This window comes from Hevea brasiliensis, chromosome 14 (genome assembly GCF_030052815.1).
Source record: "Hevea brasiliensis isolate MT/VB/25A 57/8 chromosome 14, ASM3005281v1, whole genome shotgun sequence".
Taxonomy (NCBI): Eukaryota; Viridiplantae; Streptophyta; class Magnoliopsida; order Malpighiales; family Euphorbiaceae; genus Hevea; species Hevea brasiliensis.
This window is the reverse complement of record NC_079506.1, coordinates 10353864-10381860: the sequence shown is the minus strand read 5'-3', so window position 1 is coordinate 10381860 and position 27997 is coordinate 10353864. Positions and strand designations below refer to the sequence as shown.

Below are 27997 nucleotides of genomic sequence, written 5' to 3'. Positions count from 1 at the left end.
TGAAGTTCATGGGCAGGATATTTATTAATTAGATCCAAACAAGAATACATACAGCATAAGAACAACTTGTCAAGCCTTCTGCCCAGGCTTTGATCATTTCTTGATATGATATGAAGTATGTTATAATGAAGTTGATAACAACTCAATTTGCTTGCTGATGATTCCTCAATCCTGAACTGCATGTTCAATTGGTACCTCCTAGCTCGAAAGTCATTTAGTTACATATAGGCACAAAATGTGCAGAGAAACCGGTCACATGTTGCCGACCCTTGAATGAGTTGCGGAATGACCATTAACTCAATGGTGACTTGCTTCATAATGTTGATAACAGGAAATGATAACGCAATCCATTACTAGTATGAAATGGGCATTCGAGATGCCCGCAGTATTTCTCTCTCTAATCCAAATATAACAAATGTTCTGCTGCGGTAGTGATAGGTTCCTCACCCAACCATAATAAACAACAAAGATGCTTGCACATTCTGTTGCTTTGCAACTTATCTTAAGGGTTTGTCTTCATCTAACAGTAGCTGGATCATAGATCTGATGACCTCATTATCAACAATAGTTGCATTCTGTAAGACATTGAAATATATAAATCATTCCTGGAGCAAATATGCCAGTAGAAGACCATAAATAATAGGTGAAAATGACAAAAAAATAATCTAGAGACAAATCAGAAGAAACTTATAGCTATTAGATAATATGGTCAAGGGAAATGAAGACAAGGTATCCTATTGTTGTAGAAAATGGCACCTCCTAGTTGATGCTTAACAGATTTAGTGGCTGAATAAAACAAAAGCACAACCAGAAAGGTAACGACTACCAATTGCTTACCAACATAATAATCACACAAATGAAAGAGGTAAACCATCATTGGCTTCAAATGCTATGAATGCAGGTGGTAGTAGTAGCTATGAACTGGTCATGTAGACAGTATTTATGATGCACAATAATATTTCAATTTCTTAGCTAGGTATTCAAAAAACCATATTTGAGCTAGAAGTGGCCACGGTCCAGTTCGGAACCACTGGTCAAACCTGGAAATGAAACTCGCCAATTCGGTAAGGTTTGGGCCAAAACCGAAATTTTCCCTTAAAAAACAAAAGAAAAATTTTAAAAGATATTTTACTGTTGGATTTGATCAAAATTCAACTGAACTGAGTTGAATCGAAATCGGAACCTGGGGGCCCTTAGGTCTGGTCCCGATCCCCCTGGCCCTGGAACAACCACTGGTCCAGTTCCGACCACAGCCTGGAACCAAACCGTGGCTGGCCTTGATTCTAGCAGATAGTCCAACACCTAGTAAACCATCAACAAAGCTCCATGCTATTGCAATTAATGATTTGTATGCCCCACAAAAAAGTGTAAGAAGAAAACCTTTGGCTTTTGGATAAGTTCCTTCAATAGAGAATGAAGAGCTGATCGGAGCTCCTTAAACAAGACAGCAGATTGGGCTGGAGCCGTTAGCTTTAGCCATCCATCTATGGTGACAAGCCCTGTCTGCAAAAGAGGATATGAAAAATTAGAGAGAGAGACCTCTTTAAGAAAGTGGAAAAAGGCATTAACCCATAACATTAACCTCTTGAATGATGCATTCTATTATTGTTTATTGCCCCAAAACATCTAAAAATGAGGGAAAATAAAAACCGTGCAAATTATGCACATCATGCTATCAAGAAAGATGGTGGATGTTACATGAATAAACCACGAAAAATTATTAATTGAAAGTTTTGAGAAAATTGTCATACAGTGCAGAAATCCTATAATTTTTTTTCCCAATTAACCCTTTTAATGTACAACAAATTTTTGTATCATGTTAAGAGATGAACGCAAACAAACACACAGAGATTAGAAAAATAGAGAGAGAGAAAGAAGCAAACACAAGAATTTAATGTGGTTCGGCAAGTGCGCATACATCCACGGACATCTGCTTGCTTTTTCCACTATTGAAAGGAGAATACTACATCCCTGTTTATAATAAGTTAATCCTTGTCCACCCATGATTCCTAATAATAATAATAATAACAATAATAAGCCCCAGACCATCAACACCAAACTGTACCCCTGGGGCATCGCCCCCACACCCCCAACTACCTACTGACAAGGCTAAACGAAAACAACTACTACTTGGGGAAGCTCTGAAACGTGAGGGGCAGTCTACCCCTAGGGCTTAGTAAACGATAAATTTCTCTCTTAACTAATGTGAGCCATAACTCAACATTTCTGATGCACTTGATTTGCTAGGAGAAGATGTGTAAGGAAAAGATATTTAGTATTTAAACACCAATAGATCTACCGCAAAATGTCGATATATTGTTGGTGAAAGAAGATAGAGGGAAGATACCTGATGTTGAACGTTAATGATGCCACCAAACAGCAAGATAGAGAAGGGAGAAATGATAGTAGTATCCCGCAGAAAGACTTTGTTGGTCTCAACCTGAAAGTGAAAACAAAATTGATGCATTCTAAACCTGATCTTTCTCTGCACAAAGTAATTATAGGGATATTGCTATTGAACTTGCTAGTTTTCATTGCAACAATATTTCAATAACTACACCATAGCAATATAGCACATATCCCAGGATTCTAATATTTTCAAATCCCACAGTTTAGAACTTCGACTTCTTTATTGTTCACATAAACTGCAAACCAGAAAATGCTGCCAATCCCACAGCAACTTAACATAATGAAATCATAAATTTTGCAATAGGCAAAGAGATACTGTATGCCCCTCTCCCCCTAAGCCAGCATATAAGGGGTTTATTTTATATTAGACCAATCCTAATATGATCTTCTCTACATCAGAGAAAATTTAACTACTCTAAAAGAAATACCAATATTGGTGAAAATGCGTGATCTAACTTTTAAAAATAAAACAAAATAAAATTATTGGATGAATGCTTCAACCACAGGAAAGCTAGTTTTTGTATTAGATGGTGGGACAATTATTTCACGCTGCGCTTCATGATCAACTTTATAACAGCCATTTTCAGGCGGCTCAAGTCCTCTCAGAAATGGCCATGTCTCTGTGAGCCATCTCTTCCACGAATAGTTGGCTCATCCCACTAAATACGCTCAAAGATACACCAGATTTACAAACTGATGTTGAAGCCATGCATATTAAACTGATATCACATAATATCCATATTCAACAAACAGGGGGAAAAAGGATCTCCAACAGAACTAGAAAAGAAGAAGGAAAAAAAAAAAGGTCCTAGGATTGGAAATTTGCAAACCTTTTCAAGGAAGACAAGAAATGGGTGCTGAAATGCTCTTAAATTACTGTTGATTGAAGAAGGGTGTATGTGAACCTCTCTTCTTCCATCATACCAGACTGGATGACCCTTTATTGCAGAACTACTGGACTGTTTAAGGCTGTTGATAGCTGTTGTGGTAATGCCTTGTTCAGTGGCAGCTACATTTGGGTATAATCCTGCACATAAAATTGCCTGCAAGAATGTCTTAAAATCCATCTAAAAACAATATAAAAGCTATTTTTATATTCTGGCTTAGTAGAGTTGAGTATGCTTTTGTATGTTGTTGAAATAGTTAACTGCACACAATCTCAACAACAAAATAAAAGAAATTACAAAGAAAAAATATGCATCAAAACAAACAGGAAAAAGAATCTAGTAGTGTTTCCCCAACTTCTATTACTATCACCATAAAATCTAAGCAACTCTTCAAAATAAAGATAATTAAATGTGAGAAAAAACTATACTGGTGCTACCTTCACAATTGAGGAATGATGTGAATACATGTTGAATGGCTGTGATTTGTCTGACAACCAGCCACCGAGATTGTCTTTGTTTCTTCCTATAATCTGGGCAAAGAAACTAGCTGTTGTTAAAATTTTGGATAGCTACATTTCTGGACACAAAGATTATTCAAAAAAAAGGTATTGTATAAAGGAAATGGCAATAAAAGACTCATTTTAGAACTATTCAAGGCAAAGCAGAATGAAAAAATCATAGTAAAGTATTTCTTAGAATTCAGGTACATGTAGTGACACAAAATACATGCATTCATACCTGCATAAAAAAGCATGAGCACAGTACCTGATAATTTTTTGGAAGATTAATAAACCCAATGTCTGCTAGCAGCGTTCCAAATTGTATCCTCATATCTCTAAAATTTAGACATATATCAAATACAACTGCTTTTCTATATGAATTAAGAAAGAAAGAAAGAAAAGGATTGCTCAAAAAAAGGAAAAAAGAAAAGGGAATAAAAAAAATGCTCTATATAAAATGAAGAAAAAAAATTATAAGGCACATTTATGTACATAATAAATAACCATATGGTACAGGGAAAGTTATTCTTCCACCTGGCCTCAACATAGACTGAGAAGAATTTGTTACCGATCCTAATTCCAAGACATTAAGAATCTGACTTTGCAATAAAACATGCTGAAATCTTGATGGAAATTGAATCACTCTGATATTAGACTCACACTAGGATTCCTATATTAGGTATAATTTATAGAACTATACAATTTACAAGAACTCGCAGAGACCATGAAAATTAGACCTAAGATTCATTGTATTGATAGAACCATATGTTATCATATCCAACAGAGAGATTATCAAATACAAATTTCTAGTTTTTTAGATGTAATATTACCAAATAAAGGTTTTGTAAGTACCAACATAGCTCAACGCTAAATGAAAGGCAAAAAGCATAAAAAGAATAAAAGCATTAACATAACAAGCAATGGATACAAGAAAAACAAAGAAAAGAAACTAAACCTTATCATGTACATGACTGAACTGCTTAAAAAATAAGAACTGCAAAATTGTTGTGCAGCTTTAACTCCCTTCTGCAGGTATCAAATTCTAAATATTAGGCAACACTGCATTTCAAAATGCCATCATATGCATTATACTCAACCATTGATACATATGTTAATATTAAGTATACAAGCACAGAAATTCTCTGAAATATTAAATGTTCCGAACTAGGAAACAAAATGACATTACAGAGGATAGATATCAATCCCATCCAAGGATACATTATTAAGAAAGAAAGTGTACGAAATGGAGCATTACAAAATTGCTCAACATAATCTTGAACTAAATAAATCACAGAAATTTTGATCTGTGCCTGGGAAAATTATTTAAGCATATCATCTTCACACACTTTTTAAGTGTCCCAGAATAAATTTGTTTAAGACGGTTCAAAATAAATGCAAATTTACAACATATTTTTGTTGCATAAGAATATTAAAAAATCATTGAAAATTTTGTGACTATACTCAAAATTAAACTGCCTCATTCAAAATCTTTGAGACCCATTTACACTTGATATAGAACACTGACTAACCTCATTCAAAATTTTCTCCCACTTCTTATATGCAACCATCATTACAATGTGATCAGATTGCCTGTCACTGTCATTTGAATCATTTGAGCCATCTAGCTTATCAGTCAACAATGCAAGCTTTGCTCTTTCAACATTTTGCCTCTAGAATTTATGAAAAAGATAAAATGTTATACATTAAAAATTAGGGGGAAAATGCAGAAACAAGGGGGAAAAAGTCAGTAGAAAAGAAACCTCATCTTTCGGGTAGACAAAAGGTGATTTATAGCTAAGAAATGCCGAAATCGATAGAATAGGTGATAAGCAACCAAATATTGCACCATACAGCATCATCTGCATTTCCAGAGCAAAATGGTCATAGGGTATATTCTGAAGGGTAGTGCTATATAAGAAACAGATATAATGTTAAAGCATGTAAATGAAGTTTAATGAGGAGTTAATTTCTCAAATGGCTTTTCATGTGCTCAAGGATTTAAATAGCTCAGGTATCCAACATTCCAGTGCTAGCCTGAATTAGCCAAGAGAACAAATTACTACTAAGCTCAATCCAGCCTCATTCTAGAATATAGTGATATAGTCTAAGGATGAGTTCATCATAATTGATAATACATTGGAAGAGCTCCTTCAAGCCAAGGTCATGCCAGCATGACATCAACATAAACCAACCGTAAACTTAATTTAATGAGAAGTCATATTAGAATTGAGTAACAAACACCTTAATAATGAATACAATAATTTCAACATTGAATTAATGTTGATGTTTGTATCAATAAGCAACACACCCTGAAGGGCATAAGTTCATACAAATACCATTCAGCTACAAAGACTTTACCAAAGAAACTGAATAAATTTAAATATCTTACACAATTTCTTTCACAAAAAATATATGCATTTTCATTTCTACATTGTTCTATCTTAACCAAGAAAATAATTTTAATATAATAATGAAGAAATACACTTCACGCTTAAAAATTCAGGCATGACCTGGACTAAAGACACCAAATCATAACTCAGCAAAATGCCATAACCTTTAAGCCCTCCTGCCATGGCTCTAAATTTAGTTTTGTATAAGAACCTCTGAGCCTCTGACATCTAAAAAGTAAAAACACACCTAACTTTCCTCAAAAGAGCCTAAAATAAACAATATGCAACAGAATTTTTGCAACCCAAAACTGATTTGTTAAGAGAAAAGGAACAGAACTTGGAGAATGGGTATGATAGAGTAAAAAGATTTACAAGGAAACATTTGAAAAAAAGTTCAAAAGATCAACTCCCATCTAAACTAGAAAAAGGCAGAAAGGAATCGTAGAAAAGGTAATATTTACTATATTCTAAAAGTACAGATTTCTAAAAGTACATAATGATAATTTAGAACATTACATCTAATAGCTCCTAAATAGCTTCAACACACGACAATGAACTAACTGCTAATAAAAGTATGTAAAGCCCCAAAATAGTTATTTAAGGATTCATTCCAGAGAGCCATGAATCCGTTGTGCTAAAATAACAAGGAAGAATAAAATTTTTATTTAAACCTTTCCGATCAATAAATCAACAGGAAGTTTTGCTAAATGATGCCCAAGAGGTGTCAATTCCTCGTCACCTTCTAAAGCTCCAACCTGAAAATAGTCCAACAGCAGCTTGTTAGTTTAATAGGCAAACTAAATGATAATATAAGGAGCTGCAAAGTAACAACTATTACCAATACAATTACAATTTGTAGATTCAAATACAAAACATTACAACATATGCAACTTGTTGCATAATTGATTAGAATGAATATAAGTAGCTACCTATACAAATAAGAGCACAAAACAGTAACATAAAAAAGGATCAAACTCATTTCCCCCAATAATCCCCTTCCCAGGATATCCTGAAAAGAGAGAGAGAGAGAGAGAGAGAGAGAGAGAGAGAGAATGCTTGCAAAGCAAACAAAAACCTAGGAAGATTATCAATAAGTGAGCACAACAAGAAAATATTTCCCAAAACCTCCTAACAAGAAGATAAATTACATCAACCGGCAAAGCTCTAAAGTCTATAAATCTGCAAAGTGTCAATAAAGTAGATTTAGTAGGAAACATACTGTTAGAATGGATGAGATTTTACTTTAATTTATGGGATATGCTTATGAGAAAGTCATGTGATTAATTAGCTTAAGTAGTGATTCTATTAAGGAGTGATTTAAGGAAGGCAATATATCTTATATCTTCCATTATAAATATGGACTCTTGTGTATTAAGCCAAGTACAAGTAAATGAAAATGTAATCCTTTGAGGTTCATTCCAATTCTTTTCCTTTCTCTTCTTTTTCTTCTTTCTTTCTAAAAACTCAATACGGTATCAGAGCTTACAAAAAATTCTAGGATTTCTGCAATCTTATTGTCCTCCTTCTTTACAAAGCAAGGGGTTTCAGTCCCAAAAGCTATTTCCTTCTTCAGGGTTTGAGTCCCAAAGCTATAGCTTTTTAGTCCCAAGCTATTCATCTTCCCCTTCTTCTCTTTCTTCATGATTTGAGAGTCTAGGGTTGAAGTCCCTACTCTCTTCTTCGCCTTCATCAGAGCTTAGGGTTTGATTCTCAGCTATTTTTCTCTAATATGCTTATTCTTCTACATTTTAGCCTTAGGTTTGAGTCCCAAAGATATTTTTCTCCCAAATTCTCATTCTTGATGTTGGATCCGAAACTTCATAAAAAATCTCACCAAGAGGGAGTGTTGGAATTAATGAGATTTTACTTTAATTTATGAGATATGCTTATGAGAAAATCATGTGATTGATTAGCTTAATTAGTACTTGTATTAAGGAGTGATTTAAAGAATGCCATATATCTTGTATCTACCACTATAAATATAGACTCTTGTGTATTATGCCAAGTACAAGTAAATGCAAATGTAATCCTTTGAGCTTCATTCCAATTCTTTCCCTTTCTCTCTTTTTTCTTCTTTCTTTCTAAAAACTCAAAACATACAAATAGTCTTTGTTACATGTCAACCTCAACTTTGTCCACCAGCAGCCAGAAGTGCAAATAATCAAATATTCACTCAAAGTAGAAGTTCAAATTTACTAGAAAGAACCATGAATAGCCTTTAAATCTCTTACACTTTGTTGAGGATTCCTTTCCTCAACGAGTACTAAAGACCCTGTGCTTTTTTCAAGGCAGGACTTTCTGTTCTTTAGGAGTTGGATAATTCTAATAGAGAAGATTAACACCATAATTAGCTGAATCATATAGAATTTCTTTAAGCGTGTGTCATATCTTGCTCCAGTGAAGTGATTGATAGGCCAAACTCAAATCTATTTCCTTTTCATAAGCATCAGTTAATTCAATCTTTACTTTGTTTCAAGATTCTAAAATAATACCTCCACCGTTTTTTTTTTTTTTTTTTTGAGTTGTTCCTTCTGTGAGAGTTGTTGTTGTATTTGGGAGTTAAGAAATGTCAAAACACCACCCATCTGAAAAGCTTATGATATTAAAAAATATTAAGGTCTAAGGATGGTTATAGACTTTAATTGCTAAGTGAGGAACCAATTTGATCCCTACAAAATTTCAGTTCTAGAAACCAGGACAGACAAACTCTGGTCTCATCTAACTGATCCTGAGAGCCACACAATGCATCCCTCCCCCCCAACCACCCCACCCCCCACAACACCCCTCCTCTCTTTCTTTCTACTGCTTTCTAAGCTTGTACAAAATTTATAAAAGTAAAAAAAGAGAAGATTGAGGAGTTAGGAGTAATTTACATATGATACAATAAATTTAATTGGTCAAAACTCTCTAAATCTCATGTCATACAAGTGAAATAGTAGTCCTTTCAGTAATTGTCTCCCCATCATATAGCCAAAGTAGACAAACATAAGTCAGAATTATCAATTGAATAAAAGAAAACTACCTCATATAACAATGAAATTGCAGAGGTCATTGCCTCATCCTTGGGAGGTTCCAAAGCCTGAACAGTTTAACAATATAATCAGTTAGGAGATCCCATCAATTAAACCATTTCTCATCTAAAGCCTCAGGTGGGAGTAGTTACCTTTGATAAAAATGGCTTTATATGACCCAGACAAAGTATCTTAATTTGCAAGCATAACTCCACTAAAGGCAACCGAAGCATCTCAGGAACCTTATGAAGATACAAGGGGGAAAAAGAACAATGAACAGATTTATCAACAAGTACATGATGATAATGCCTTAATATTATTCATACAAAAGGTACCTGATAAGGACGCATAACTTTCTCATATCTGTGACACGTGTACAAACAAAAGCAGGTTCCAGGTTTAACACGTCCAGCTCTTCCACGGCGCTGCCTCGCATTTGCTTGAGATATCCAATCTTCAACCATGCTTGTCAATTTCTAAAGCAAACAATAAAACTGCTTAGACACCACCACCAACAGTTCAATAATGAACTGACACAGTTTACAGAAAGTCAGAGATGATATCTATCAAAAAATAAATAAATAAAGCCCATTTGAAGCTTGAGACAGTATAAACTATTCAGATAAATTCATATCCCTATTAATCCCTCTAATTATACTATATCCAGCTGGAATGGATAGTATCACAGCCACCCAAAACTAATGATCAAATTCTAACATGATAGTTGATACACATCTAGGAAAGAGTAAAGGTCTAAGACCTGAGGCTTTCAGTTTGGACAGCATTATGTCGTTCCGTTTCTTTTCTTCATACGTTTAGAAGAGTGGAAAATAATGATTAAAAATAATTTTCAAGTCCAGAAAAACAAAAATTCCAGTAACTGGAAAAGTTGCAATCGCTTGTATCAGACACATTACACGACATCTTAGCTCACAGGACGAACAGGCAAAGATAATTTGCACCTATCTATAATTTGTGAACCAAATAATATATGGTTTTCATTAGAGCAACCCATCCTATAAACTAAAAAAATTCACATAAACTTGAAATATTAAGGCTTTCATTTTCAAGTACGGTTAGTATATCAATATATTTTATTAAAAAAAAAATCAAGGTTCAAATGAAATTTTGGACAATACCTCTTTATTTTTGGTTAATTCATACATTTATAGACAAGACATTTATAGACAAGACCATACAGACTTTTTACAACAGCATGGATCCAGGACAAATATTGGAAGAAAGTTTCATAGAAAGTGTTCAATGACAAGGGCAGAGACAGAGTCAAGGAAATAAAACAGTAACAATCATTTTTACATATTTGTTAACTTCAAAAATTTAGGTTTTCTCCTAAAACCTTCTATTCAAAGTTTCCCCAATGGTTTTCTTTGCTTATTTAAGGGCTTCTGCTTCGTGGATTATAGAGTGCCCTTGAGTGCTGTTCAGCATAATTAGATGGCTTCTAGATTTTTAGTTTCTTTTCTTTGCTGTTTATAGCTTTGTTCTGGCTAGACTAGGAGAATACTCTATCCCACACATAGTATTCTCTTTTCCTTCTTCCTTGAATTTCATTTGTTAAAAAAGAACATGTTCCTATTCATTGATTAGGAATTCTTCCAATAGTCATTACCTTAATATAAATTTATTGTTAGAGTTTTCAAACGCATGTTTGCCTGGTATGATTTGCTGTCTTTCTCTCTCTCTTCTTTTTCTTTGTTCCTATCTTTCAAAGGTTGCCTCCAACAGTAATATGTTCTCAGCTTCTTTCTCTAATCAGCCCTAATTCGCCATTATAATCCTTAAACTCATTAATAACTTGAGAATTGAGATGTGTCCACCATAAAAGCTTTAGTAGTCAGATAGCTGAAACCTCTGCATAAGCTGGTCATTTTTTACGTTCCATGAGTTCTGTATGTCAACTCATAACAAATTAGATCACACAAACCTTGACTAGTAACCATCTGCTAACTGATCATTTGCAACTGAAGTAATGCAAGCTACTAAAACTGCACTATATGTTCATTACCTCGACGTTGACCTGATCATAATCATAAACTACCTGTTGCTGGTGGTCACAGTGATTCATTCTTATGATCCTCCAGAAGTAAGGTCCTGCTATGGTATATGTACAAGTAGAACAGTCCGATGGTCAACATTTTTGCTTCAAGTGCTGCTCTCAAGACTAAAGCCAATGCCCTTATGATTGCAGACCAAGACTTTTAACATTGTATGATGAGACAATGGCTCCTAGTATGCCTCCTATGCAATATTAGAGTTTTCTTACGATACACCTTACTACAAATAGTGCAATCCATTATCTAAAACATAGCAACTCTCCTAGTGTAGGCCATACAGACAAAAGCATAAAATTTTTGCACACTGCAATTATATAAAGGATCATGCTGTCATTATTGTGTAAATACATTAAACACTTGAAAACAAACTACCATTATCTAAAAAAAAAAAAAAAAAAAACAAAAGAGGGAAAAAACAGACCTTCTGAGGATTGTAACGATTTTCCTTATGCTTTCCACAGTCAATCACATAAACTACATCATCTATTGTTATACTTGTCTCTGCAATATTTGTTGCTATAATAACCTGCAAGAGAAAGCAGAAAAAAAATGAGAAAGAAAATGAAAAAGACGTGTATTGAACCCAGAATATCTTACCATTCCTCTCAAGAAATATAGATCGAAGCATAATTCAGTAACTACATGAACTTTTCCACCCAAATCCCTTGAATATGAATAAATGCGTTCTAAGTAGGAAAATCCAATTGACTACAACTTTCTCCAGACCTCTGGGAAAGAAAGAGGGAGAGGAAAAAAAAAAAAGGGCTTGAATGATAATCGCCCCAAAATCAAAGGGGCAATCCCAAAGTTCTTTTAGGACATCCAGCAGGCTACAACACCACATTTTAAACTAGGGTTTCAAAAGAAACCCAATCTACATTTCGTTTGGATTTCAAAAGTTACTGATTGGAAACATAAGAATCCCATGAAGCAAGGGAAAGTAACATGGTGTAATACTCAGGGGCATACTAAACCTATTGGCTCCACATGCCTCTAAATTGTGACCCTGCGTTAGGGTTGTACAAAAAGGAGTCTAAGCTGACCAGCTGAACCCACACTAATAAAACTAAACTTATATTCTCAGGTCACAAATTTTCCACTAGTGGGACTAATGATCTGTCACCTAGTCAACCTTAATTCCATCAGAAAGCCTTTCTAATTGGCCATGACACATCAAGGAGGCCTTCATTGCTCAAGGAGTGGTATTTTACAAATGAGCATTAGTCCCCAATTAAAGGGACCTTCCCCCTTCTGAGCTCCTACAGTTCATACTATTTGCCATTCATCCTGACTAGCTTAAAGTTTGTCCTACCCTCCCGTGGAATTCAAATTTTCTTTACAAGATAACCCACTCCTACAAGAACATCATTTGGACAGGATCCAAGCACCATTCATCTCATAATTTAGCATCTATGACATTTGGATAAACAGTTAAACACACAACAAAATACTTATCACAGCTTCTATATGAGGAGCAACTTTGTTGAGGAAAACAATGCATTCTTAGAAGAAACCAAAAAAAAAAAAAAAAACTAATTCAAAATAGTTAGTTATTACAATAAAAGAATCAATAATAATTGACAGCAAGAGATTACCTTTCGTATGTTTTCAGGAGGCCGTAAAAACACTTTTTTCTGATCTATTGATGCTATAGATGAATGCAAAGGGAGAATCCAATCAGCTGATGCTCCACCAAATCGATAAGACGCTGCCAACCTATCAAGTAACATATAAATTTCCGACACTCCCTGTTACAGGTAGAAATTGCATCAAATTAGTCTCGAGAGAACAGAAAATGCTAATGACTTATTGATGCAAAAGAATTATTGATGGACTTACAGGCAAAAAGACCAGTATGGCACCTTCATCAAATGTTTCATCAACATGGCATATCAAGTCTTCCAGTAGATCATAATCAATGACATCTTCATTCAATCTTTTCTGTAAAGAAGATTAACTGCATATTATAGAATCTTGAAAATAACTGAAATGAAAACTATGACATCAATACAGCCACGGCACTTACCAAATTCTGTTGTGTTTGCTCACCATAAGAATGATAACTGCTTAAAACATAATGGGGATTAACATAGTCTTCTGAGAGCAGAGAATCATCCCCCCAACCAGATAATACAAGATTCTTTTTTCCTCTACGGTTATTCACAGGACCACTCTGCAGCCATCACTCATTATTTAGAGGTTAAGGACGGAAAAAAAAAACAAAAAAAAATCCTCAAATCATTGAATTAGCAATAGAAAACCAACTATATGCATTCAATAGGCCAAGCCTGAAATCGAAAGGTATGTAAATAACACCATAAAATTGATGATATGAAGCCAAACAACATCCAGAAAACCAATGTCAGAAACATTTGGAAATTTTTGTGATCACAAAAAAGCCTCCCTAGACATGAGTGATCTCAACATGCTTGATTACACAATGTAGCCATCGAGCTTTCACGCATACAGTTTACTGTTAAGAAATTCATCAAATAACTGCTAAAATAATACTATGAAGGCCTTGCTGTTTAAGCACATTAGGAAGTAAGGTATAGTGTCAAAGTTCATATCTAGAGAAGGCAAACCTTCATTTGAATCCACATCAACAGTCCAACCATGTCAAATTACAATTGACATAAATACATAATGGATAAGTTATTGATTTAAAGTTAGAAAATCACATCTCCAAATGAACTTAATATTTTATAGATACTCAAAATGGATCTACATCATCTGAGTCATCCAATTATACGTGCTACATTTTTTTTATGGAATTATACATGCCACATTAACTAGCCCATGTGGCATCTACTCTACTCTCTTTTTTTGGTTACAGAAGCAACAAAAGAAGCAAGAAAAGCACAGAATGAGAAAGAGAGAAGAGGGAAGAGGGGATAACTTGGACATAATTATCTGAATTACTAATATTTTCATGTACAAAGAAGAAAAATTTTAGGAAAAGCTTAGCGTTATTATACCTCAGAAATTAGTAAAAATAAAGTAAAATAAAGAAGTTGCAAGGATTACATAACAAAAACCATAACCTTATTTTGGAATCAAAATGTAAAACCACCTTATCAACTGTCGATGTTTGATATCTTAATGCAGCCGGAGAATCTGAAGCCAAGTGATAGTTGATACTTTCATATATATCCTCAAGAAAGTAAGTTGTCACGGGATGTGTACGTCCTTGTGCAGTAAGAACAGGACAGTGTCCAAAGTAACTTGAAAATAAAGTTGAATCAACTGTTGCAGACCTGAATGGCGTCAATTTAATAATAATCAGCAATCAGCACATACTTTCAGAGAACAGATAAGCACTGCCCATGGAATGAAATTGAAAATATGCATACATAAGAATAACTTTCAGCTTTGGTGTGCCATGATCAGATTGCTTCTCAATCAGATTCTTCAAAACAATAAGTAGAAAATCACCCTGTTACAGCAAGAAATATGATAATTTTGTTTAAGTAAACCTCTGTTTTTTTTCTGTATAAAATGAAATCTTGCCAAGTACATCAAATGTGAAACCATGTCCCTTTTCCTCAGGAAGTCAAAAGGCAAGTATAATAATGAAAAGGGCCAACTCAGTAGCAAAAACCAAAAACACCAAAATCAATTAGGTCATGCTTTAAATGCTCTAAAATAATTTAAAAAACTAAGCTGTGAGTCTATCCAAGTGAAATGAATCATAATGAAATATTGCACCTTGAATTCTCTTTTTTGATATGAATGTTGCTTCCATTTGAAATTGTCAAACCATCAGCCACTATGATATGTATAGACACACAGGCATATGAGATACACAGCAAACATGTTGCACGAATATCACTAGCATAATTGGGCATGTTAACTATCAAGCAAAGGTAGGAGAAAACTTTTTGGTCTTCCATTCTTGCCAATCAGGGCCATGCATTTCCTACAGCATAACTCCTAACCTTGATAGGAAATTAAGAATCCCAGCAGCAGCATAGAAATTTTTTTCATAATATGATGCCTGTAATGGAAGTTATCAACCAAACAGATGAGTACATAACAGTATCCATTTTACACAAAAATCAACTGATCTGGAGGTGATCTGGCTGCCTTACAAGCGCTTCTATTGAGAGGTAAATCAAGACATCACATGCATTCTAGTATACAGTGACAAGACTGAATCTTAGTTTCTAGAGCCTACCTGCTAGAAACATTCCCCCAAGCAACAAATAAAAAGCAAAACAGAAGCTCTGCATTGAAAAGAATGACTGGCATCCATTATACATTTATTAACTCACCGAAAGACACTGCATATGTGCTTTATTATCAGGGGAAAAATTAACTCCATTAATTTATCCTCATGAAATCCACTAATATCTTACCAATAACCGCCCTTACTTTACTGCTTTCTGAGTACTACAAGGAGGCACACATTACCTACTACACAGACAGTACACTGAGCAAGAAAGCAAAAGGAAAAAAATGAAAGAAACAAGTCTTCAAAATCTAAGGATCAACAAACTAAAATACCTTAGGCTACATTAAATTTCACTCACCAAAATAGACCGTTCATGAACCTCATCAACTATGACATGAGTAACACCAGTCAAGTTTCTATCCCCCTGCAAATAGTACAAACAAAAATAAGCAAAAGTTATCCATATGTGATGGTAGGGCAGCAAATTTAAACAATTCAGAAAACAAGAAAAATAAATTCCATTTAGTGATTTCAAATTTCTGAAATATTTTATACTTTTTTTAATTTTTAGATAAAAAAATTATAAACAAAAGAAAATTAGAAAAATTACAAAACAATGGAAAAGGATACTCTGCCAAATTAAAACATAATATGTATTACCTCCATCCCATGAACATAGGCCTACTTTTATTTTCACATATATTAAAAAAATTTAGTTGATATAGTTAAAGCAATAAATTTTGCTTAGATTGTTCCTAATATATCCCTCTATTAATATTAAAAAAAAAAGATAACCCAATGCATGAAGCATCCCACTCTTGCGAGCTCTGGGAAGGTTGATGTACTTCATCAAAATTAAATGGCTCATGTTACTAAATTATTCTTAGAACTAATCAATTTTTTATTTTTTGATGCATATTAAATAGGGACATATTAGCAAGCAAATAAATTAGATAACCTTTCAAAAAAGAAAGTTGACTATAATTTGAGGCAAGTAAAAAAGAAAAGGGAGCATATCTTTATAGGATGAACATAGTATTGATTTCAAACAAATATCGATGCCAAAGATTTCATTCTGAAACATTAAATCTCAAATGCAGCTAGCATCAAAATACTCCAGAGAAAAAACATCATAAGACCCTCTTTTTTCCCAAGTGTTTTGGACAAAGCATCACAAGCAGCTAAAGTTATGGGTATGCAGGGCAGTAAGGTTTTTTCTTGTAAAAAAATAATTTATTAAAATGAGAAAAGAAAAGTATGATTATAGCAACAAGGATAAGTTATTCCCTGCTAAGGGGAACAAGGACAAATTTTAGATAGTTTAGAAAACAAGAAACAACCTATTGTGGTAACTTCAAAATTTGAAAATTTTTTCACATGCACATAGCATGTGGTATTTTACAAGGACCTAAAGTCAAAGACATCTAAATTTTTATTTTGTTAACAAAAATACAGTATGGGCAAATTTAAATACCACAAATTCAAGAGCAATCACTAAATTACCGCTAGCCGTCTCAAAAGTATGCCAGTTGTACAAAAGAGAAGCTTCGTTTTCTCACTCCTACAAAAATAAAATATAAGCAAAAAGATTTAGTATTCATGAATAATGATACCCCATAAACATGCAATATGACACAACTACTAAAGTACTCCACAAGATATTTAAGCGTCCCTGGAGCAAACTATGCTATAGGAGTTAAGATTACTCTGGGTGAAATTACAAGTCCTCAGAACCTGTTCTGCAGGGATTGAAATAAAATCCAGGTGAGATTACTTGGAGCCTATTTTGCTTCAGGAATTGAAATCTCTCCAAATGATCTCACAGTCCCTGAACCTTATTTTTCTTACAGATTGAGAATAGTCATATAAGCTAGACACTTCAAGTTGATAGCATGGATCTTGTCAAAATCTTTTCTGTCAAGATACTTTCAGCTGTGATGTTGTTCCATACAGGATTTATGCATGTTTAGCACAATACCACAAAATTGTTATAATAATGAAATATCTTTTATCTTCTTATTAAGATTACTCATATGAGCTAGATACTTCAAGTTGATATCATGGATTGTCAAAATCTTTCTATCATGATATTTTCAGCTGCAATGCTTTTTCATACAAGATTTATGTATATTTAGCACAATGCTATAAAATTTTTATAGTGATGAAATATCAAGCTACAGTTGTGTATTGCAATGAGGATTTATGCCTACAAGAGTAAATTTTGAGATGGCTTAGTGATATGTTTATCAAACCTCAATTCATCATTTTATTCATTGAAAACCTTCTTTCTATCTCATTGCTATACTTTTATCCATTTATTGAGTTTACATTCTTCTACTATCTTTGCCCAAAGGTTGTAGCAGCATTTTACAAGCAGCTGAGCATATAGAAGAGGCTTAGCCAAGTAAACACTTTTCCCCAAATAATTATTTTATATGAAGTTGTAAGCTTTACGGAAATTGGTGAGTTGAGCATTTCAAAAACTATGTCCTTTCAGGATACTTTTTGGATCCTGTGTTACTAATTTTGAATATCTTGACATAGAGCCATTATCTGCTGCCTGCTAGCTCATAGCATAGACATACTGTTTGAGATTCGCGAGTTGTAAACATGTTATGATAATCTGAACACAAGTTTCCATTTGAAACTATGCTAGATTTTCATCTTGCTTGTCTGTCAAAGGAATGTATTCGACTACTTCCACTAAGGGTTATGATACTCATAAACCAAAAGAATGAGTTTTAAATTGCTTTCAATTAGTTTAGGGCTTAAGAAAACCAGCATAAACAGTGAATATTGTATTCCAGCCCTAAAAGTGAAGCAAACCAATAGAAAAAACTTTCAATTTGATTAAGCGTGGATTTTACAACCATCTCATTCCATTTCAAATTAACTTACAAGGAAACCCATAGACTTGGTTCAGTCTCATATTTTGCATAAAACTTAAACCAGAGTACAAGAATAACACATTCAGAATCAGAAACATGGGGATTGGGATAAATAAAGCAGGTCATTAGATTCCATAAACCCATTGGGAAATGGAAAGAAATAATAAGATGTTTGCTGATAGAATAAGGATGATTTTCGATCACTAAAACCCTAGTTTGTCCTTACAACTAGATCTCATAACAAAATAATGTTCAGAAGTATGCATGTAGATAAATGAATGAAACAAAATACTACGACCAAATGAAATATGAAATGCAGTTTATGCATTTGGAACTATGGTGCTCCTTAGTCCTTGCTGCATCCTCAAAAAGTAATGATAAAAGCCAACAAGAAAGAAGAAAGCTGATTAACACCTTGCACTATCAAGACGAACTTGATAACCAACCAAAGAGCCATTTGAACCAGGTGAAGGTTCACATCTCTCATCAGCAACTCTTTCAGCCACAGAAATAGCCTACAATATGATACAGCAATCATGAATACAGTTCCCAAATGAATAGAAAAGTTTTCTTCATATTCGTTAATCAAGGATGGCTTATAGGAGATATATAACAGGAAGGGAAGAAAAAGGGAGGAAATAGATTAGAGATTCCCTATCTTCTCTAATACATTTTATCATTGTAAATGGATATCCGAAGAGTAAGTTTGGAGATTCAAGGGGTTTAAGGCAAAGGGATCCTCTTTCTCCTTTGTTTAATTACATTGTGGATGCTCTTAGGGGTACTCTGCTGAGTGGGGATAACAAGCAGTATCTGGTTCAATATATTAAATTTGAATCTGAGGAGGTTAGCGCCTTTCATTTGCAGCAAACTAATGGCACTGTTATGCTTCGATAAGAACAAGAGCTTCCCAAACATGAAAATATTATTACACAGAATTGAGAGAGTGTCCAGTTTGAAGAACAAATGTCTAAGTGTTGCCTGATAAGGATCAATTTGCAGTTACAACACAAGGGTTTAGGTACTAGGTAGGATTCTTTAGAGAGAGGTGCAGTATATGGTCGGCATCTAACTCATTTAGCAGTCACTTTAGAAAGTAATGCTAAGTCAGTATTTCAAATGACAACTGGGTTATCCTCACAAGTTAGGATGAATTTTTGCTAATGAATTTGAGACTCCATCAGGACAAAGGAGGGGAGCACAAATGGAATTTGAGCCAAATTTGTAGTGATCTGGATTCTGGAGTCCCTGGATAGAGAGGAAAGCTAAGGTACCAAGCAATGATTTTCCATTGGGACGTGTAAGATAATAAGATAGGTAGACCTAGATTGCAGTTATTCCTTATTGACTTCTACCATCAAAATAGGAAGAGTATTTCAATCTGTAGCAGTGATTCCCCTCACGTTTAAATTTTGTTGTTTGTCGCAAAACAATATTCTTATGCAAATGCGTTATTATATATTTCGTTTTTTCTCTTTCCAGAGTTGTTAGAACTAGAACAAAATACATGAATGTTTTATTTGGAGAGTAAGTCAGTAATGCATAGCAATAACATGTAGATGAGATAAGTGTCTAAAAACACTCATCCATTTATGGATCAAATCAAGTACCCACCGCTATTCTCCTCGGTTGTGTACATATAATGTTACACTGTCCACCACGTCCTGATTCAATCATGTCATCCAATATAAATTGTGGAACCTACATACAAAGGCCAGTTAGAGGGCTGAGGACTTGTTTCTTACAATGGAGGACAGAAAAAGGAAAGTGCACTCCAGTTAGATAACAGAACACCAAAAGCTTAGCCAGCACAACAACTAGACAACTAAAAGTAAAACAAGGAAAGAAAATAAAAGTTGGCTTGTCAATGTGAATATGGACCTGAGTAGTCTTTCCAGAGCCTGTTTCCCCACACACAACAAGAAAATTGTTCTCCTTTAGCATTTGCAAAATATCAACCTTCAATCCAGCAATTGGAAGAGCAGTTCTAGTTTTCAACATTTCCTACAACATGCATACAAGTATTTACATAAGCAACATAAAACAGCTGTGAAAATTCCAAAAAATAAAAAAAAAAGGGAAAGTAAATGCAGACCAAATAATCATATATTAACCCAACTCACGCTGTGCCCACAATTTTTCAACTCAAAAAGGAAAATGAACTATAGCCCTACTTATGTGTTCAACAGTCATATAGCTTCTACAGTTTCACTTACATGACTAATTTCAGCTGAAAGCAGAGGGTTTGGATGTAGAAAAATGCAAATATTCTTCGAAATGGTGCTCCTTTGTGTGTGCGTGTGTGTGGTGTTATGGAGTGCTTGGAAGGATATGAATGCAGACACTCTCAAGAACCAAAGTTTGTCCCTTATTTTTTATAGAACATTGGGGTCATCCATACTTCTCTGTGAACTCATGCTTCTGAAGATTTCAAGGGGATGTCTTTAAGTCTTATTCAGCTTCAGTGGAGGGCTTTATTTTTTTTGACCTTGTCCTTTTGTTTGCTTGTAGTGTGCTGGCTGTATAGGAGGATACCTTATCCTCAATGTTGAGTGTCTCCTTTCCCAGTCCAAAAAATTTGAGCCTAATTTAAAGAACTTCAAAAAAGAATAATCCTATCACCTTATACAATACATTATTTATATGATCTTCAATGTTTATTATATTTGGATAAAACTAATATAGAAATAGAGTATCATCCCTAATATTCACAGAACAACATTAGGGCCCTTTCAATGTTAATGGCTATGACAAGGTGATAGCCTTTTTCGTAGGAAATGCCCTTATAATAGCAAATCATCCTTTCAATAACTTTATAACTCACGTTAATTAGTTAGGATATGTACAATATTTCTTTCTATTTACTGATTTAAAAGACAAAAGCTACATAAGCAAATGCCAACAAACTACATAGAGCTGCTTATCTCAGTTCTTAATATTTCACCTTCCTTAACTCTCTCAAATCCTCATCAAACATGGATCCTTCAAGGACGATAATACGTAGCATGGTTATATCACAATTCACATAACTACTAGTACTCTCTCAACATTCTTTGCTTCTAACATTGGATTAATCTTTCAATCTGTGGACAGAATATCCATGTCTCTATGCAAATATCAGTTTTAATGATTATTTAATATTCACTTTGTACTTCATCCAAAAATGTTAAAAAAGGACTTGCTTTTAAATTCCACTTCAGCAGGATCATAACTAGGTAATGACTTGTGATGATAGACAACTAAAAAATATATTTAAAGATGCCATAAAGTGGATACTGATAAGCCAATGATCCACTTAAATTTTGAATCATATACAACATATGATACCAGACTAGATAGGTTCAGGGTTTTTTATTGTCTTCTGGAGAGAAGCAAGAGAATTTTCACATAAAGGACATAAGAATCATTACTACAGATAAATATTAAAAATTCCCTTCAATGATCTATTTTTCACCAAATCAGAACTGAGGGTTAAAAAAGAACCTTGTATTTCTGCATTTTCTTTTTCTTCTCTTGCTCCTGTCTCAAATGAGAACTTTCCACATTCCTGGTATAGTTTTCTCCTACAATATGAGATAGTCAAAAGTAAAGAAATCTTATGATACAAAATTTGGAAAATTTTCATAATCTTTGTATCATAACTCCATCATACACTAATTTGGAGCTATTCATTCAGTACTCATTCAAATGAGGATTGAATGACTCAAAATCAACCAGTCTGTTACCTCAATCTTTAACTGTTCTTTCAAAGGCTTCATCATTATTTTTATTCAACAGCAAGAGACATTGGTTAAAATGAAGCAACATATTAACCAAAAAAAAATGGAACATAAAAATGATAACACTTGCTCACTAGTGACAAGTGCAACTGTTTAGATCAAATGAAAGCAGAGACTTTATTATTTAAATCCCATCAAAACAAGTGACACTATCAGCAAGAAAGTTTACTACACCAATTGCTTCAGAAAATAGTACATACCTCCTGCTGCTGGATCAGCACCAGCATCTCTTGAATTGTTAATTTCTTTGACATGAGATTTTTGTAATGTTTCTGAAAGCCTACTGGTAGCAACATCAGTCTCGGTTGATCCATCTGCACTCAGTAACCAATCCACAAAACCAGTCCTGCGGTCCTCTAATGTGCTTTCTGCCTTAATTGATGATTGCCCTGTAAGGATAATTAGACTTTAGCATTCTTAGTTAATCCAACAATTGCAATGAAACAACAAAAATTAAAAATAAAAACTATTACAACAAGAACAGTTATGACAGTTCTAATGAAAAGGTTGAATGTACAAATAAATGAACATTTCCACAGTTTTATGGCCTACAATTATAAAGAATTACCTTCTTTCCACTGCAATATAAGAGAAGCATAAGGATCGGTGACTATTAGGTGAATGGGGATATCAGGAAACAGTTGATGAACAGCAAATGCTGCAACTCTATTCTGAGCATCCTGGGGTTGAAATACATTTACATCCATTTCAAATACATCCAATGAACAAAATTTAAAATCTTCAAAAAAGGAATACTGAAAGTTAAAAAAAAAATGAATGAATAACAAAAAAAATTGTGCATAAGTTAAAAGCAAAGGATACAAGGCAACAGCAGGACTAAGCATCAATTGCAAAGGAGCAGAGGATTCTAAATCATGCCCCTAAGAAACGAGGATAAGAACAATAAAACAAGGATTTGTTAGGAAAAAAAATTGAACATAAGATCAGAAATTTAAGGGTCTAACCCAATTAAGGGGAAAGAAAAAAATTGAACCGTAGAAGATCTTGTCTCATGTTCATTCATTCAGAGGGAAAAGATTGAGAGGTTTTATGTCCCAAATACCCAATTATACTCAAGTAGAGACCTGCATATGACTAACATGATTAATATTTTTAGAATTATGTCTAATACATATACAAAGATATAGATTAAATAGATACAAGAGTAAGCATCCAATTATGCCTGATATAAAATCAGTATGTTCTTCGCCCCCCCATCACACCTATCACACTTGCATTTGGAGACCATAGACTTGAAGTTCCTATTAAGACAAATAATGGCTCATGAAATGCAACTTGACAGTCTTAGGATGTTAATCTCACAATCATTTCCACTCTACCCCAAAATTGTTTTCCTAGTTTTGTGTCAACCCTCATCTTCTTACAGTTAAATGTATGATGCATTAACTATTGCAACACAACATGAGTAAAGCTGATATTTTGCCTCAAGTTAAAATTTAGTTAAGTTTGCACTTTGCACAGCACCACACCTTTGAAAAGATCCAAAAAGAATAAAATGTTGAGAGAGAGAGAGAGAGAGAGAGAGAGAGACCATAAACCTTCGTAAATCAGATGAGATAAAGGCATAACTGTGAGGATGTGATAAAGGCATAACTGTGAGGATGTGATAAAGGTAAGAATAAACTAGCCTTGGAAAGAAACTGGGATAATACAGAAAGTAAAGAGGAGAAAAATAATATCATACATAGGGGTATCTAAATATGGATGAGTAATGCACAAATCAAGGTCAGTGACCAATGCATTTCCTTCCCTAGTTATATCTCAGAAGGTAGAGGTCCAGACAAGGCTAGAGCCAAGAAAAGGGATAGAACAGGGTTGTAATTAGGACTGAGAATTGGTGGTGGGACAGAGAAATAACAATTGTCCTAGTTAAGTGTCTCATTATTACCCAGAAATGCGCTGCCTAGAATTAACTTGCAACAAGCGTGGAGATAAGAGTAACTTTGAAAGTTTGAATTTGCAAATGAAAAAAGAGCTAAAGTACCTCAGCAGATTCATATGTTACCTCAGCAGATTCATATGTTTCATCCTGGTCAGGAAGCTGAAGTGTGATCAACCCTCCAGCTTTTCTGCTCTTGCCCCTTCCAGTAGCTTTGCGTAATATGCTAACGGAATATGAGAAACCCTTTTTCCTTTCAAGAATCTTATTGAAATTTGGAGCTTCCCACCCTGATTTTTGACATAATTGGTGAAGAACAGCCTTAGGAATCTTCTGTGGGTCCCCCTGTCATTGTTTAGACCTCATTATAAGAAAGAAATAATAAAAGAAAGAGCAATTCCAACTTACATGTGCAAAACAACTGCACTGTAGGAGCCAACTCAACTCACCATGGGAGAAACTCAACTCAACTAAACCCCAATTCCAAAGTAGTTCGGGTCAACTACGGGGATCCCTTTCATTCATGCCACTTCATTTAGTGCTAAATTTTCAGAAAAAATAAGAATTGCTAAATCTTTTCTCACTACCTCACCCCATGAAGGGAGAAACACACGCAAAAACAAAGGGATATAATTGTATGCATCCAGATAAAAAAAATGGTCATAAATTAAAATTATTCTGCAGTAGCATATATAATATTGCTCCAAACATTCTAACCCTAAGATTAGTACAACAAATTCATTGCAAGTAGAAAAAACATACAAGTAAATTTATGAAGTTTTTACTAGGCATCATGTGTTGCATAACATCGATTATCAACAATATTTTCTTAACAATTTCCTGTATTTCAAACATTAGTACCTTCTTCCAGATGCCATCTAGTTTCTCTAAATTCTTCCCACTAGATAATTCCCTCATTTTTTCCTTCTTTTGTAATTCCAATACTTCAGGTGGCAAAGATTCATTAGATGCAGCATCTTCAAAGAAGAAATCCCCGAGCTCCATGTCTCCAGCCTCATCTTCTATGACAGTGGTTCCCTGAGCAGGTTCACAAGACGGAACAGGTTTATCTGGAAACTCCCTAGAACTTGAACTCTCCATCTCAAGGGCATTTACTGGTAATTCCTTGGAGGAAACAACAAAGGTTGAGCCACCTTCAGTATTAGATGATGTTTTCGCCCGAAGTTGTTCATGAGGCATAGAACCTGCAAATACGCCCTCAGACCCAGAACCAGAACCACGTTCGTGGCTAAACTCTTGTGCCAATATTTCATCTGATAATCCTGCTCAATGAATGTAATACAGCACAAGGTAATTGAGATCACAACCAGATTTGACCATGGATCAGGAAAAAGACTGAATTTAACCTAGAGAAGACAATTCTTGTTTGAGTTTACGGATAATATCCCCTGCTTGCTCCTGACTTTGTTTATCCCCTTTTTCTTTGGCTTTTGTAGCTTCTATTCGTGCTGCATAGTACTCTTTAGCAATAATGTCGTAAGACCGCGGTACAGGATCCTATAAAATAAAGAGAAAGGGATAATACCAAGGGACAACATAAGCTTCCAAGTTATTCTACCACCGAATATTTCCTTTTATTATACTAAAAAGAAAGGGTGGTGGAAGTACCTGGTTAGAAAAACTTCCATCAATTGCATAATCTTCCCAAGTTTGAGATTCATCCTGCAAATATTACAAAATGATTGTTAATTCCCCTGATACAGTAATTGTTGAAAATAAAATTTTCTTTTGAATTTAGATACACAAATTTCTTACCCAAAATATCAAATAAACAACTTTTTAAATGTTATAAATGCAAAATAAACCAAATCTAGCAAATGTAGAAGCTCTTCCAGACAGTGCAGTTCTATCAAGCTCCATGTCTTATTGCATAGTTTCTCCAAAAGGAAACATGAAACTAGTTGCCTCAGCATTTCCTTAAAAATCAACCAAGGTAATACCCCAAAACCCAGAAATGTAATATCTTTTTTCTTTATAAGAAAGAAGATACATTGATAATAAAATATAGGACATTAATAATGGAGGACAAGGAATCATCTCCAATATAGTTCAATGGGCAACTATAAACAATATTGGAGATAAAATACATGATAAAGCATACTTCATTTTGAAGCATAAAAACATAAATCACATTTTCATTCACTTTTACCCTCAAAATTTAGCTTCATCCAAAGCCCTGTATATATTTCTGCCAATAAAGATATGCTCACTCAGGCAGTAGTTTCATAACACAAGTCTTGCAGATTCTTCACTACAACATAAGACAGATCTCTCACTATTTTTACATCATGTTTCCAAGTTCCAAGAGTTCTCTTTTGTTTTTTTTTTTTTGCCCCACAAGTAAATACAATCACCATTTTTAAGCCAATTACAAAGAGAGAGTCATCTACAAGATCGGGAAATCACAATTTAAAACAATCACCAAAACATTGACCACAATAGCAAGTGTTTGAAATCCTAATCCGTAAGAGGATAATAACCAGGCAACGCAAAGTCTTCCCCTCCAAATACCCCTCTTTCTTCCCTGCCCCCCAAAAATATATGGAGAAAAAATCTAGAAAAATAAAAAATAAAAACCCTTAAAAGTATAAGGGATCAACTTCAGAACTTTCTTCTTACCTAAGCAAAAATAAAACCCCTCTCAAGCCCAAATTATAGATAACATCATAACAATGCATATGAAATACTCTACTTGATAGTATGTTCACACAAAAATAAATGGTATCCTCTATATATTAAATTTAAGTTTTAAGTTATTCTTGATAGATTTCACAAAAACGACTATGAAGAAAATAAAAATAAATTTGATCTTAATGAATCCAAGAGCACAGAAGTACACTATCACATGCGCCAATGTTAATAAAACAATACATATATCAAATTCTAGAAGACTACAAGCACACCTGGACATCCAAGTTATTTATTTCCCTTCTTTTAAAAATAAATATAGATGCAAGAAATTCATAATATGAAAAAGCATTCATTCTGCCTACCTCTTCCTGTTGTTCCATATATTGCCTAATCCAATCTGCTTGAGATGGTTGGCGAGAATCCAAAGTGTCATCATCATCCCACCTTCCCTTAATTCTAACAGAAACTGGCTGCACATCTTCCTCAGTCTTGGTAGGATTAACTGAAGGAGTCTGATCACCACGTGCAGTTGATACAACACTAACAGAACCTGCAAATCACACCACCAAAAGGGGAAATTTTGCTAACGTCACATGACTGTCCAACATCAACACATTACAATAGATTGTCAAGCACAATTTCATTATAACAAAATTTATTCATTGAAATAAAAATCACATATACCTTGGTTAGTATGCAGAGAAATTCCACTGGAAAACTTCAAAGGAAGCTCATTTCCCGGTAAATTCAAGCATAACCAATCCAAAGCAGACTCAAATGTAGCATTATCCTACTCCCAATATAAAAAACACAACCAACTCAATCAAATCAAAACACTTTCGATCAAAAGACTCCACCTTTCCTGTGTGTAAACTAAATAACTCATTATTACCTTGAGAGAAGTGAGGGCGAGTTCAATTTGATCATTAGAGAAACCTTCACATGAGAGCTTCTCGTAGACATTTTTGAGTCTCTTGGCCTTTTGGGTCCTTGAGAGATTCTCTTGGACCGCTGCCGCTGAGGCGGGCTGGGTGGAGCGGTTTGAGTTTAGTAAGAGCCGCCGTAGACGGTTCTCGTTGTCCGCTGAAATATGGAGCCTTGGACCAGAGGACGATGACGATGACTGGGGTTTAGATTTAGAAGAATAAGTTGAGGTCGCTTTGTTGTTATGCTTCTGCTGCTTCTTTTTCGGTGCCATTCTTTCCGACTCTAGGCTTCTGGCTTTTGGGAGCGATATCAGTGCAAGTGACAGAGGCAACAGCGGACAATCAATTATCCTCCTGAAACGACGACGTTTACACAAGAGCAAGTGAATTATCCCCACAGGCTATA

General features: G+C 34.5%; 1 protein-coding gene across 6 annotated transcripts; it reads right to left on the bottom strand.

Annotated features, from left to right (window-relative positions):
- Positions 1-27997, bottom strand: LOC110673376 (DExH-box ATP-dependent RNA helicase DExH7, chloroplastic). 6 transcript variants are annotated; one of them, XM_058135630.1, is made up of 34 exons: positions 27558-27991; positions 27350-27455; positions 27028-27215; positions 25643-25696; positions 25381-25531; positions 24875-25296; positions 24119-24358; positions 22682-22793; positions 22314-22502; positions 21818-21897; positions 20216-20338; positions 19949-20035; positions 18749-18849; positions 16950-17007; positions 15805-15870; positions 14626-14708; positions 14346-14529; positions 13299-13445; positions 13112-13213; positions 12868-13020; positions 11694-11798; positions 9533-9673; positions 9350-9439; positions 9209-9265; positions 6858-6941; positions 5557-5655; positions 5326-5466; positions 4752-4822; positions 4062-4131; positions 3734-3826; positions 3240-3452; positions 2348-2440; positions 1381-1503; positions 1-575 (listed from the first exon to the last, which is right to left on the bottom strand). In XM_058135630.1, the coding sequence occupies exons 1-34, from the start codon at positions 27861-27863 to the stop codon at positions 498-500; spliced, it is 4410 nt and encodes a 1469-aa protein (XP_057991613.1). In that variant the 5' UTR covers positions 27864-27991; the 3' UTR covers positions 1-497. The 6 variants fall into 6 exon arrangements, 4 of the variants coding, with proteins under 4 accessions (XP_057991613.1, XP_057991614.1, XP_021692187.2 ...); XM_058135631.1 differs by having other exon boundaries at positions 25411-25531; XM_021836495.2 differs by having other exon boundaries at positions 24140-24358; positions 27558-27989.